Source organism: Nannospalax galili, unplaced genomic scaffold (genome assembly GCF_000622305.1).
Source record: "Nannospalax galili isolate Female #2095 unplaced genomic scaffold, S.galili_v1.0 scaffold799, whole genome shotgun sequence".
Lineage (NCBI taxonomy): Eukaryota > Metazoa > Chordata > Mammalia > Rodentia > Spalacidae > Nannospalax > Nannospalax galili.
In genome coordinates this window covers 193831-206689 of record NW_008343085.1, presented here as the reverse complement: position 1 = coordinate 206689, position 12859 = coordinate 193831, and the positions used below count along the sequence as shown (strand labels likewise).

At 48.6% G+C, this 12859-nt stretch overlaps 2 protein-coding genes across 10 annotated transcripts in view; one reads left to right on the top strand and one right to left on the bottom strand.

The window, feature by feature from the left end:
- The window catches only part of Tsnaxip1 (translin associated factor X interacting protein 1), a 22731-nt gene extending 15753 nt beyond the window's left edge, over positions 1-6978 (top strand). For all 3 annotated transcript variants that reach the window (XM_029566409.1, XM_017799628.2, XM_017799629.2), the window contains 12 exons: positions 781-874; positions 1814-2010; positions 2383-2518; positions 2892-3061; positions 3141-3300; positions 3377-3507; positions 3661-3786; positions 3942-4094; positions 4221-4330; positions 6120-6246; positions 6347-6453; positions 6679-6978. In XM_029566409.1, the coding sequence (XP_029422269.1) occupies positions 781-874; positions 1814-2010; positions 2383-2518; positions 2892-3061; positions 3141-3300; positions 3377-3507; positions 3661-3786; positions 3942-4094; positions 4221-4330; positions 6120-6246; positions 6347-6453; positions 6679-6919 (1752 nt within the window). In that variant the 3' untranslated portion in view covers positions 6920-6978. The remainder of the gene's footprint in view (positions 1-780; positions 875-1813; positions 2011-2382; positions 2519-2891; positions 3062-3140; positions 3301-3376; positions 3508-3660; positions 3787-3941; positions 4095-4220; positions 4331-6119; positions 6247-6346; positions 6454-6678) is intronic.
- A 93-nt stretch (positions 6979-7071) lies between these two features.
- Cenpt (centromere protein T) lies at positions 7072-12267 on the bottom strand. Of its 7 annotated transcripts, none has more exons than XM_029566412.1 (13): positions 12057-12267; positions 11081-11171; positions 10861-10948; positions 10680-10776; positions 10454-10590; positions 10316-10352; positions 9960-10108; positions 8978-9142; positions 8626-8754; positions 8282-8375; positions 7591-7767; positions 7398-7502; positions 7072-7319 (listed from the first exon to the last, which is right to left on the bottom strand). In XM_029566412.1, the coding sequence occupies exons 1-13, from the start codon at positions 12167-12169 to the stop codon at positions 7196-7198; spliced, it is 1506 nt and encodes a 501-aa protein (XP_029422272.1). In that variant the 5' UTR covers positions 12170-12267; the 3' UTR covers positions 7072-7195. The 7 variants fall into 7 exon arrangements, with proteins under 7 accessions (XP_029422272.1, XP_029422274.1, XP_029422276.1 ...); XM_029566414.1 differs by having other exon boundaries at positions 8626-8736; positions 12057-12266; XM_029566416.1 differs by having other exon boundaries at positions 8626-8715; positions 12057-12266.
- Positions 12268-12859: the final 592 nt, after the last annotated feature.

Genomic DNA, 12859 nt, shown 5'->3' with positions numbered 1-12859 from the left:
TACTTCCTTGCTCTCCACCTCTATCATTTAAAAAAATATTTTATTATTTTTATTTTATGTGTGTGTATTGCCTGCATGTAGGTAAGTGCACCCGTGTTGTGCAATGCCCACAGAGGTCAGAAGAGGCTGTTGGATCCCCTGGGACTGGAGTTACAGACAGTTGTTAGCTGTCATGTGGGTGCTGGGATTCGAACCCCGGTCTTCTGCAAGAACAACCAGTGTTCTTAACCACTGAACCATCTCTCCAGCCCCATGAAGAAGTATCTTGAAAAAGATACTTGATGTAGACCTCTATGCTCCACTGCACATACACACCTGCACACATCTGCATGCTCACACACAACACATACAATCTTTCTGTAGCTAAATTGGACAGAACAATGAGGGTCAGAGCATAAGACTAGAACCTTTAATGTCCTACTCTCACAGGGCTTTGGTATGTGGAAGGGCTGCAGATGAGATGCTAATAGACACAGGATCTGGAAGTCAAGAGGCTGTCTCTCTGGGGAGCCAAAGAGGGAGCTTGGGTAAAATGGTAGATTTGGCCCATGGTGCCTTGCTAGGTCTCAGAGTTGGCACCAGGAGAGGCTTCTACAGATATCTCTTTCCCCCAGCTCCATGGAACTGAGACCTGGGAGGTGTCTGGTCAGATATGGGTTACCTGGCAGCCACATATGGGAACACTTCTCAGGGCTCATATGGGAGCCCACTCAGGGTGGCAGGTGCCACCAAGAGTGGCAGTTATGGGCCAGGAAATGATAGGTTCCTTTCTCTTGCCAGCCTTACAGGGAGACCTTTGAGTTCTTCATAGAGGATTTCAAGACTTATAAGCCACTGTTATCCTCCATCAAGAATGCATATGAGGTGATGCTGGGTAAGAATGCAGCTCCTTTTAGGGTTCAAACTGGATTGAGCATGTAGTATCATATTCTGACTTTCTGGGTCTCCACAGTGGTAACTGGTCTTTCAAGCTTTTTGTATACTTTATCCCCTGCTATCTTTTAGAAGGATAATGGGGCAATCTGTGGTAAACAGAATCCCTGAACAGTAAGCCTTTATAGGAAGTGAGGAAACTTCCTACCAGGCTCAAGTAATGCTAAGCAAGCTGCAGCTACAAAATGAAATGCTCAGAAGTGTGGGTATGGGAGATCCCAACCCTCATGTGCATTCAGCCCCTGGTTTGGCTGGAGATTGAACCTAGAGCCTCACATGATAGGCAAGTGCTCTACCACAGAGCTATGTCCTGATCCCCAAAAATGTGGGAAGGTTCCAAGCAGGTGGCGTGTGTGTGTGCAGTATATGTACATATTTGTGTACGTATCTGTGTCTTGGGGTTAGAAAGATGGCTCAGTGGTTAAGATCACTAGCTGCTCTTACAGAGAACTGGATTTGGTTCCCAGCACCCACATGGCAGCTAACAACCATCCATAATTGCAGTTCCATGGGGATCTGAAACCCTTTTCTGGCATCCATGGGCTTTCACACATGTGGTGCACTTACGTGCATATGGCAAAATACTCATACACATAAAATAAAAATAAATAAAAAATTTAAAGATAGGGTTTCACTATGTAGCCCTGGCTGGCCTAAAACTTGCTACATAGACCAGGATTCAGAGATTTGCCTGCCTCTGCCTCCCTAGTGCTGGGAGGCATGTGTGACCACACCCAGCCAGGTACCATGGTTTTGAACAAGGCATACATACCCTCCCTTTTGCAAGTGATAGTCACTCACCCATGACCTTAGGATCTGTGACTCCTGGCCCTTGGTTCTCCATGGCCCCCAAAGGGTTCTCCTACCTATCCCTGTTTAGCCCACCAAAGGGAGAAAATTCGGTCCCTGGAACCCCTGAAGGCTAAGATCGTCACTATGAGTGAAGACTGCAATGAAAGGATCCTGGCCATGAGGGCTGAAGAGAGATACGAAATCTCTGCGCTCAAGAAAGAGAAGATGAATTTGCTAAAACTCATTGACAAAAAGAATGAGGAAAAGGTTTCACTGCAGAGTGAGGTAAATGAAAGTGGTATGCTGACCAAGTTCCCAAGTTCTGTTCCACCCTCATCTGGGGAAGTTCATGAATACTGAGAAACCCCTAACCCCATCCACCCTTCTGCCAGGGGTGGCACAGCCATGACCATTCCCAAAAGCCCCTACTGTTTCCACTCTGTCCTGCTGCTGTGCTCAGCATAGGGCTCAATGTGGCCCCATGTGCCGGCAAATTTCCTCCACAGGTTAGGTTGAAGCACCAGCAACTTGCTGGGTTCTCAAGAATGACTACTTTGCTGTTCCTGTTTAAGGGGATCACCCAGCACCCATCAGACCCCTATGGTAACCAACAGGGGTTCAAAGAAAGTCACTGACTATACAGCCACTTTCCTGAAGGTGTCTGAACTGAGGAAGAAATTGGCTGAGGAGTACTTGTGCTACCTTACTGAACGAGATGCCCGCAAGATCCTCATTGGGGACCTAAATGAGCTGCGGTACCAGCGCGAGGACATGTCACTAGCCCAGTCTGCAGGTAACCCAGACCAGGTTCCTCTCCTTCTGGGGGCTGAAATTTGCCCCTGACCACTTACCCTGTCCAGGCAACATTCCTGGTATCTTACTGTGTCCACACATGATAGATGTCCCTGTTACTAACTGGGGCTGTGGATCTTTTGAATTACACTGAGAACTGTAATGCCAATGCTGGCACTATGACTCCTTATGGCTGGAGAGACCTGGCACCACATGTCCTGGGCTTCTCTACCTGTCTGAACCCCTAGGGTGGTGATGCTGTGGAGCCAGGGAATCCCAGAAAACTTTGGGCATACCCCAAAGGATATTCAACCCAGCCCTGGGTACAAGAAGTCCCAGAGCCAGGGTGACACAAACTGGTGGGCCTCTGGCAGGTGTTTGGGGGGAGGACCCTGTGAAGCTAACACTGGCTCTGAAGATGACGCAGCAGGACCTGACCCGCACGCAGATGGAGCTGAACACCATGAAAGCCAACTTTGGAGATGTGGTACCCAGGAGAGACTTTGAGATGCAGGAGAAGATCAACATGGAACTTCAGGAGCAGGTGCTAATGGGCAGGCAGTTAGGCATGGTAGGGCTTGGTCAGGTAGGTGGGTAACTAGGACCAATTGCCTTGCCTGCAGCTAGACAGCCTGAGGGCAGACTATGAAGAGGTCTGCAAGGAACACGAGTTACTGCTGCAGCTGCACATGAGCACTCTGAAGGAGAGGGACCAGTATTATTCTGAGCTGCAGGAGATCCAGCGTAACTCCACCCCACGGCCTGACTGGACCAAATGCGAAAGTAATCATGTTTTTAGGGGCCCCAGGGCCTGCTGAAGGGCATGGGCAGGATTCTAGCTTTCTCTCCCCACCTGCAGGTATTGTGGCAGGGGGCCCAGAACGCTGGCAACTGCTGGCTGAGAGCAAGAACAGTGACCAGCTGGTGGAGGTGCTCCTGGAGGAGATTGGTGCCGGTCTGCTTCGGGAGAAAGAATTCTTCCCTGGCCTGGTAGGGGAGTCCCTGAGCCAGAGGCTTTAGGCCAGAGTCAGAACACATTACCAATGTTGCTGAGACTTAGCTTCTTGGGGAACCATCTGAGGCTCTTATCTATTTGGGAAGGAAACAGAGTAGCCCAAACATGAGCTGGCACTTCCCTTTTAGGGATATGGAGACACTGTACCCCCTTTCCTGCGATTTGATGGCCCTGTGGAAAACAAGAAGCCGAGCAAGAAGGAAGTGGTAAATCTCCTCAAGGATGCCTGGAAGGAACGTCTTGCAGAGGAGCAGGTCAGCTCTCACTAGTTAGTTAGTCTGTGTGGCCTTCAGATTGAGTCCCCCAGGGAGTTGCCTAAAGGTGCTATGGAGTGGGGGGGGCAAGTAAGCCTGGGGGGCTGGCAAGTAAGCCTGGGGGAGGCTGACCAAGCATTCCCCTCACCTTACAGAAAGAGTTATTCGCAGATTTCTTCTTTAATTTCCTGGAGCGTCGCTTTGGGATCAGTGATGCCATGCCCTGGGCTTACACCATTTTTGAAAATATCAAGCTCTTCCGCTCCAATGAGATCATGAATCAGTTCTATGCAGTCTTGATGGGAAAGGTGAGCTTTGGCCAAGCCCCAACCTGTCCCCCTCAGTGAAACAGAAAGGGCTTTTGTCTCCAGCATAACACAGCTCTGCCCCCACCACCCTAGAAAACATGGTAGTAAATGCTTCTCTCTTTACAGATGACAGAGAGTGTATACATCAACCAAAAGGAGACACTAACCCATCTGTTGAAGGCGATGACAAATGCTGATAGTAAGAATGAAGGGTTAATAACCATGGAACAATTGAGGTAAGAGCCAGTCAGGCTACCCCAAACTCCAGCCTAACATCTTGGCTGGCCAAGTTCTCAGGTATATAGGAAAAAGGGGAGCCTTGCAGGATGAGCCAGACCTCAAAGTCTGCTGTCCTTACCAAGTGTAGTGGCATATACCTATAATGTCAGCACTTGAGAGGTAAAAGCAGGAAAGTCATTGAGTTCTAGGCCAGCCTAGCACAAAACCCTACCTTCAAACAATAAGGGCTGCTATGTAAACTGGTAAGGGAGAATATCAATCAACAGTCCAACCCCAGCTTCAAGGCCTAATAACTACATCAGTGACCATTACAGCAAATGAGATTGGTGCAGTAGAGGCACTTTTATCTTGGGAGTAATCAACAGCTACATAATTGGACTTAAAGCCCACTCAATGGGAGGAAACTCATGTGTGAGTGTACTGTGAACCTAGCCAAATACACAAGCTGGAGAGGACATGGATCTTAGAAAAAACCCCAAGGATGTCACATCCCTAGACAAATGTAACTTCTTACTATGTGCAAAATATGGATCCTTAAATTTAAAGACAAGTATCCCAGTCACTACCCATCAAAGAAGCTTCTTTTTTTGGGTCTTTTTGAGATAGGGTCTCCCTATAGCCCCAGCTGGCCTGGAACTCACAGAGATCTGCCTGCCTCTGCCTCCTGAATGCTGGGATTAAAAGCATGTGTGACCACACCTGGCTAGAAGCTTCTTTTTCAACAGACGGAGATTATTACAGAGTTCCACAAATGGTCATACACAGAGATTGTCTGTGAATCGCCCAAGGCTAAGTGGCACATCTAGGATGCAACCTCAACACCTAAGGCTGAGGGAACATAGAACAAGGGATAAAGAGAACACTAATGCATCATCTTTCAATTCTCATCAATGAAGCTCCCTCATACAACAGAGGGCCAGGAACACAAAAGACCACAAATGGCCAAAATGTAAAAAATAAGTCTACAGAGTGTGGGTCCTTGAACAGAACTTCTATATTAAAATCCATCCACCCAGGGCTCAGGGCTCATTGTGGAAGAGGGAGCAGAAAGATTGTAAGAGCCAGGAAGGGAGGAGGTATATGACCATATGGAAATAGAGTCCTACAGGCTCCTGGGACCCTTCCCATATAAACCTACAGCATTAGTATCAGCATGCACAAGACCCAGGCAAATTCAAGCAGACAACCCAGCACAGAACTGTGCAAATGGACAGCAGGCCCTAATCTTAGTTGAAGAATTATTGGCAGCTGATTACTGTAAGGTGAGGAAAAGCTGATCTTCTTAAAAGGAGAGATTCTAGATAGGCTAACCAGACCCAGTGGATAAACTTGCACTGAGGGACATCTGGGGACACTAACTTGACATGATATGTCTTAACACAAATGACAGAATGAGCTGGGCATGGTGGTGCAAGCCTTTAATTCCAGCACTCAGGAGGCAGAGGCAGGTGGATGTCTGTGAGTTCAAGGCCAGGCTGGGCCCCATAACAAGTTCCAGGCAAGCTGGGGCTACGGGAAACTGTGTCTCAAAAAGACCAAAAAAAAATTTTTTTTTTAAATCAAAGGCTAGCATGGTGGCACACACCTGTAATCCCAACACTTGGGAGGTTAAGGCAGGACAATCATCATGAGTTCAACTTTATAAGCCAACCTGGATTATATAGTAAGACCCTTTAATAAATAAATACCTCACTGTCCTGAACACTAGTGAGGATGGCCCAAGAGGGTTGGGAAGGTGGTGCACAGCCTCAGCCAGGCCCGTTGGCCTTCCTTCTTCTCCTACAGCACTATCCTCAAGAGCACCTTTCCTCTCAAGAGGGAAGACCAAATTGAGGAGCTGATGGAGGCAGGGGGCTGGGATCCTGACAGCAACAGTGTGGAAGTGCTCAACTACCACTTACTGTTTACTGAGGTGAGTGGAGCTCCAGTACTTGCCCAAGCCGTTCCCTAGCCTTGTTTAAACCCCAGGTAATATGGCCTCACTCTGCCCTTCCCCATATCCCACCCTCCAGGACGAGGAGGGCCAAAGTGAGCCCTTTGTGCAAAAGCTGTGGGAACAGTATGAGAGTGAAAAGGAAGCATACTTACAAGAGCTGAAGCAGGATCTGGGTGTGGATCTGTGAGTGACCCTGGGGCCCTCAGTCCCGTTCAGCCATTGGCAAGTCTCACAGGCACAGCAAGTCCCATAAGATAGCATCTCAGGCACTGAGTCTCCCTGTGTAATGCACATGCTGCTGGGTACTATAAACTACTCAATCATACAGAAAGGCAGGCACTTCAGAGTCTGGGGTCTAGAGAGGACCACTCAAGCCTGTAAACCTGTTTCTCTTTCACTGTGGGTCAGCAATGATGAGGTGACACTATTGAAGCTGCGTGGGGCCCTGATGAACATCGATCCCAGTCTGGACAAGCAGACTTTGAGTGCCTACCTGAGCCAGGCTTTTCAGCTCCCTGTGTCAGAACTGCCATTGGAGGATGACGCAAAACAGGAGGAAATTGTGATCAAGTTCCAGACTGCGCTTGACTGGCTTCAGATGGCAGATATCAAGCGTGTAGGACCTCGAGAGCTAGAACCAGCAAGCTAGAGCTCTGTGGGCAGCCTCAATACTCTAATGCTGTTAAATGAATTTTTAGTATAAAACTCTTTTTATTTGAACCCATACTATTTTCCAAGCTCTGCTGGGAAGTCAAGTGTGGGGGTGATGGGGAAGGTGGGTCTGGGCTGGCCCCAGGATATGCACCAAAAATCAGAACAATCCATGTGTGAGACTTTATTGATGCTAGGAGATGAGAAGACCTTGAAGATTATGTGGGGCCAAAGGACTCAAGGCAGGGACATGGCAAGTGTTTAGGCACAGGCACTACTGGGTAGGGAAGACAGAATTGCCAGTGAATGCACAGGGGATCAGCAGCTGCCGGTACTCCAAGGGCAGGTGCCGCTCCACAAGCACATGCAACGATATTTGGTCAGTGACTAGGCCCTGCCTGCATAAGAAGAAAAGAGGGTCAGCCAGACTCAGCACCAGCACTCATATACCCAGCTTCCCTATTCTGCCCACTCACCGTCGCATCAACAGTTCCAAGTCCTCTACCTTCACAGTCTTACGGCCAGCATGATCAGCAAACACCTCTAGGTCATTGCAAAGGTGCTGGAAATACTTGTCTAAGCTGCCAAGAAGGTTAGGGTAGAACAAACTAAACAGTCTGTTTATAACTTAACAGGCCCCCTCTACCCACTCAGATGTCTAAGACTTACCACTTCTCCACAATCTCAAGAGCTTTCTTTTCCATGGGCATCTTAGCATAGAAGCTAAAGAGTTTTGCATAGTAGCTCAGTCCAGCTTTGTAGGGATCTTGGTGGTGCCTAGGGCCTGCAGTTCGGGGCCTGGGGGGAAGCCTGACTGGCATAGACTCCAGAGGCTCTGAAGATAAGCTGAAGATAGGAATAGAGATGACTGAACTGCTACTTGGGGAAGCCCCTATTTAGGGACAAGTCCTGCTGGTTCCTGGGGAAACTAGGACTGTATGATCAAGGGACCACACAGAAGCCTGGTCTTCCCCTGGGACCCTAATCCTCCAGCCTGGATCCAACATCCTAGTCTATCCTCAACATATATGATAATATTTGCTCAAGCCTATAACCCTCAGGTCTTAGAATAGATAACCCCCTCCCCAACTCCCCCAAGAATCTATCACTGTTTGTCCCAAGCCTGCTATTTCCTCTAGGAAGCCTTCTATGACTATATACCGACCTAGGCACTTCCCCTCACCCAGGCACCTCTAAATCCCTGGAGGCAGGCATTAGGATGACAAATATACTATTAGGAAGCACCTCCCAGCCAAGCTGAGTTGCTGTGCTTGGCAATCACCTGCACATCTATGAGGAGTTAAATGTATATAATACCAACCTCAGAACATTCCCAGTTCCCAGGGTCATGGGTTCTTACACTGCAACACCAGGAGGTAGTGATGGTGGCTCAAGAAACTGATGTGGTTGCTTGGTCTTGAGTAAGTCAGGAGTGCTGGAGGCCAATTCAGGCCCTGCTGCAGAAAAAGAAAAAGAACAGGGTTACAGGGGGTTCAGGCTTGACTATCTCAAACAGCTATGCAGTTTTAGCCTCCTTAATTCTCAAGGACCTCACAAAGCTCTAGTCAAGCAAGTGCCCCTGAGAATATTTGTGGCCCAGTATCAACAGTTTCCAGACACAACCCAAGCAAGCTTCTTCTGTAGGCCAGGACATAAGCACAGCCATTAATTCTCACCTGTTGATCCCTGCACTAGCCCTCTTACCTGGCCTACCAGAAGTATCCTCATCCTCTGAAGATTCTTTTGACTTCCTGGCCTCCATAACCTCCTGGGATCCAACTGCTTCTGTCACCTCTGGAGGTTGAGGTTGTAGCTCCGAGCAGGGTAAAGATACAATAGAAAAGGCAGTACTGCTCAGTGAGGAAAAGACCAAGCCAGAGGCAGCATCAGGGCGATTTGGAATCTCCTGGCCTGATACTGATTCGCTCTTAGGTGGAGAAGGAACTCCTAGTCAGGGATCTCTGGGACACACATAGGGACTAGAGGAGGAAAATCTACCAATGCCACTCCCACCAAGGCTAAGCTTAGCTCAAGGCCAGCTGCCCCTCATACTCACTGTGGCTCTGCTGTCCAGGCCCAATGCTCTGTCTCCTGTGACTCACAGCTCTTTCAGTGTCTTCAATCCCAATGTGAGAGGGGTGGGGCAAGGAGTGATGCACACTGGGAGAGCAGCCAACCAAGGGCTGTGAGAAGGGCTGGGTATCCTCCAACACTATGTCTGCTGACAGAGTAACAACACGGGTTCTAAGGCTGTCTCCTGGAGATCAAGAGCCAGCTAACACTCAAGTGTATTCCAAGCCCATCTGCCGATGCCCAGAGCTTCCAGGGCCCAGACAATGGACCTCATGGGTCTCCTCTGCCTGAGTGGCCTCCAGAATGAGATGACCTACCTTCTAAGCCTTATCTCCTTTTTTTTTTTTTTTTTTTTTTTTTTTTTTTTTTTGTTCTTTTTGAGACAGGGTCTCCCGATAGCCCCAGCTGGCCTGGAACTCACTATGTAAATCAGGCTGGTCTTGAACTCACAACGAGCTGCCTGCGTCTGCCTCCCGAGTGCTGGGACTAAAGCTGTGCACCAACATATCCAGTGCCTTATCTCTCTCATAGCCCTCCTTCCTGCTCCTTGGTCTGACATTCCCAGGCCTCCACAGCGTGCTATACCTCTCCCCAAACTGTTTACCCATGTCTCAACTGTCTATTTCTCCCTCTAACCAGAACTTTCCTCAGACATTGGTGGACTTGTCTTCTGAAGTTAAGATCCCAAGTTAGCTCTAACTGACCATGAAACCTGGTCTTTTTTCAAGCTTCCAACAAACTCCAACCACCATACCACACCCCTTTCCTTCTAACTTCAGCCCTGTAGGTCAAAAATATAAAGTAATAGACAACACTAAGTCTTGACCTTGCCAAGGCTAGAAACTCCTCATAGACAACTGGCCAGGTTCATATTGTTTTGACCTCCCCAAAAGGGGGAGCAACCCTATGTCTGTCATAGAGTAGTAGCCTTCCCCAAAAGCTAGAAGTAAAAATCTCAGCCTTACCTGGAGGAGCTGAGGCCAAGGAATTATCTCGAAGACCCTGCAAAAGGGCACCTATATCGACGGCCCGGCGGGTGAGAGGTCTTCGAGCCAAACCAGGTCTCTTCACTGACTGTGGCTGAAGAGGTGTGGCAAAGGTCAGGCTGAGGGAGCTATTAAGAGGGAAGGAGACAGAAGGAAAGCCTGAGAGGTCCAGGTTCCCCCAAAGATTCTCCCATCTGCCCTGGAGCTCTCATTGTGTAGGATGTGGTCACCATCCCATGAGGCTAAAATCAGCAGGGAACAGTATGGCCAGATTCCATCAGTCAACACCTCCCTCAAGTCTCTGCTCCAACAAACCCCAGAACAGGGAAGGTTACCTAGTGAGGGATGAGACATCAGCATTCCCAGGTGGCTCTATCAGAGATCAAGAAAATACAAAAAGAGCAAGCCATGGTAAGTTATACAAGCCCAGGTTTCGAGGCTAAGGACAGTAACAGGTGTATTCTAGGCCTTACCTTGTGAGCGAGTCAACCCCTGGTTCACTTCTTGCTGAAATACTGACAACCTTAGCCTTTGCTTTCTTTTGCCAGGGGCCGGTAGACCTGGTGCCAGGGTTAAGGATGGCTCCAGTTCAGGAAGCTGCAGCTCCAGGCTATAAGGATGGAGTTTCTTAGACATGCCAGAAAGCACAATTTCAGCTTCTGGGGCCCCCTCAGCCTATGAGGGAAGTTCACTGAGTACCTGCCCTGACTGCTTTCCTGTCTAGAGGACTGGACCACTTTTGAGACTTCAACTGGCTTCATCACTGAGTCTGGCATCACAATAGAAGATTCAGGGGCTGTAGAAATATCGAGAGGGTAGGGCTCACAGAGAGGGATACATAGGCCTGGCACCTAATTTTGACAGGGCAGTGCCCACTTACCAGTTAGTAAGATATTCTTTAGCAGAGTTCGGGGTGTCTGTTCCTCCAGGTCCCCATTGGCTTGAACATGGGCCAGTCTAACAACTGACTGTGGATGAAAATATCACCAGTCTGTTCTTTTGCCTTTAGTTTCTCAAGTTAGGGCTCAGAGCAGAAATAAACCTCAGGGCTCCATGAAGGAAGCCAGGACCCTACAACAGTCAGTGGGCTGGACGCTTACCCTGGCACCATGGGAACGTCTTCTGGTAGTTGTCTTTGTTTGGCTACTCAACCTCTTGGAGGCCGGTGATTCAAGAAAGGTTCTCTGGGCTCTGAGAATTATATAGGGAGTTGGGGTCAGGGACTAGAAGATGCAGATACTGCTTTTTTTTTTCTTTAATATTTTATTATTTTTATTTTATGTGTATATTGCCTGCATGTAGGTAAGTGCATCCATGTCATGCAATGCCCACAGACAGAAGAGCCTGTCAGATCCCCTGAAACTGGAGTTACAGACAGTTCTTAGCTGCCATGTGGGTGCTGGGATTCGAACCCAGGTCTTCTGCAAGAACAGCCAGTGTTCTTAACCACTGAGCAATCTCTCCAGCCCGCAGATACTGCTTTTACCAGGGGTCTTGGCCTAAATAAAGTTCTTTTCCCTCAGGGACATAAACCTAGAAATTACATGTACTTTCCACAGCCCCTGTTCCCAACCTTGTCAACTAAGAGGTGGATGAATAGTCCTGAGATAGGAGAAAAAAGGGACTGTGATTGATCTACCAGAGAAAGAGGCTAAGGAAAGTTTCATAGAGGTGACTCTAGTAGATTAATAATAGGAGGCAGGAGTGGTGGTGTACACCTTTAATCCCAGCCCTCAGAGGCAGAGGCAGATGGATCTCTGTGAGTTTTAAGAAAGCCTGGTTTACAATAGTGAGTTCCAGGCCAGCTGGCGCTACAGGGAGACCCTGTTTCAAAAAGACCAAAAAGAGAAAAAAGAAAAAAGCATTATCCTTTGCTTCTAGAGATCTAGGACTGGGGCCCTGTGGTCTCCGGGGCTGACACCTTGGAGCACAAAGTCTGTGAGTCCGATTCAGAAAGCAGAGTCAGAACTCCCGGCCTCAGGCTTGCTCGTCGTAGACTATTTTTCTCTCTAAGCAGGGTGGACCCTGAACCCACTCCCCAGTCATTCCAGCTGCTCAGGCAACACCCTGACATACAGAGTCCGTCTACTCCGGCGTCGCCGCGGGGTGCGCAAGTCCGCTGTATCCAGCACGCGCTGCAAGAGCGTGCGCGTCGTAGGCTCGCTGTCTGGACGGTAGCGATCCGCCATGATTCCAGCCCCCACCCCTCTAACTGCTCCAACTGTTCCTAACGCTGGGTTCCCGCCGCCGCATTCGAGTCAATTCTCGCGATGCTGACGCACGGCCCCGCGGGAACTGTAGTTCGTTTTCACCCTACCGCTGTGGGCTGGGAGCGAGGTGATTGCAAACAGGTTTTGAGGCAGTCATACATTATTAAACCTGGACAAATGTATGCAGCCAGTCCAAACCTCGTGCCTCGTGGTTTCTTCATGACTAAGTTAAAAATAGATGAAGATGATTTTGAACTTCTGATCCTTCTGCTTCCAACTCCAGAGTGCTGAGATTATAGCTCTGTGAAATCACACACCATTTACGTATGCTACAGATCAAGCCCAGGGCTTCCTTCCGGCCCTTGTCCAGTTAGATATGATCTCTGATCTCTGTTGTCTAAATTTGCTATTGCTTTGCAGAGAAATTTCCATGGTCACTCTTAACCACCTAAATCTATAGGTTTTTTAAAAAATTTTATTATTTTTATTTTATGTGTATGAATGTATTGCCTGCCTGTATGTGAGTCGTACAATGCCGTAGGGGGTCAGAAGAGATCTTCGGATTCCCCTGGAACTGAAGGGCAGTTCGTAGCTGCCATGTGGGTGCTGGGAATCAAACCTGGTCCTCTGCAAGAGCAGTCAGTGCTCTTAACCGCTGAGCCACCTCTC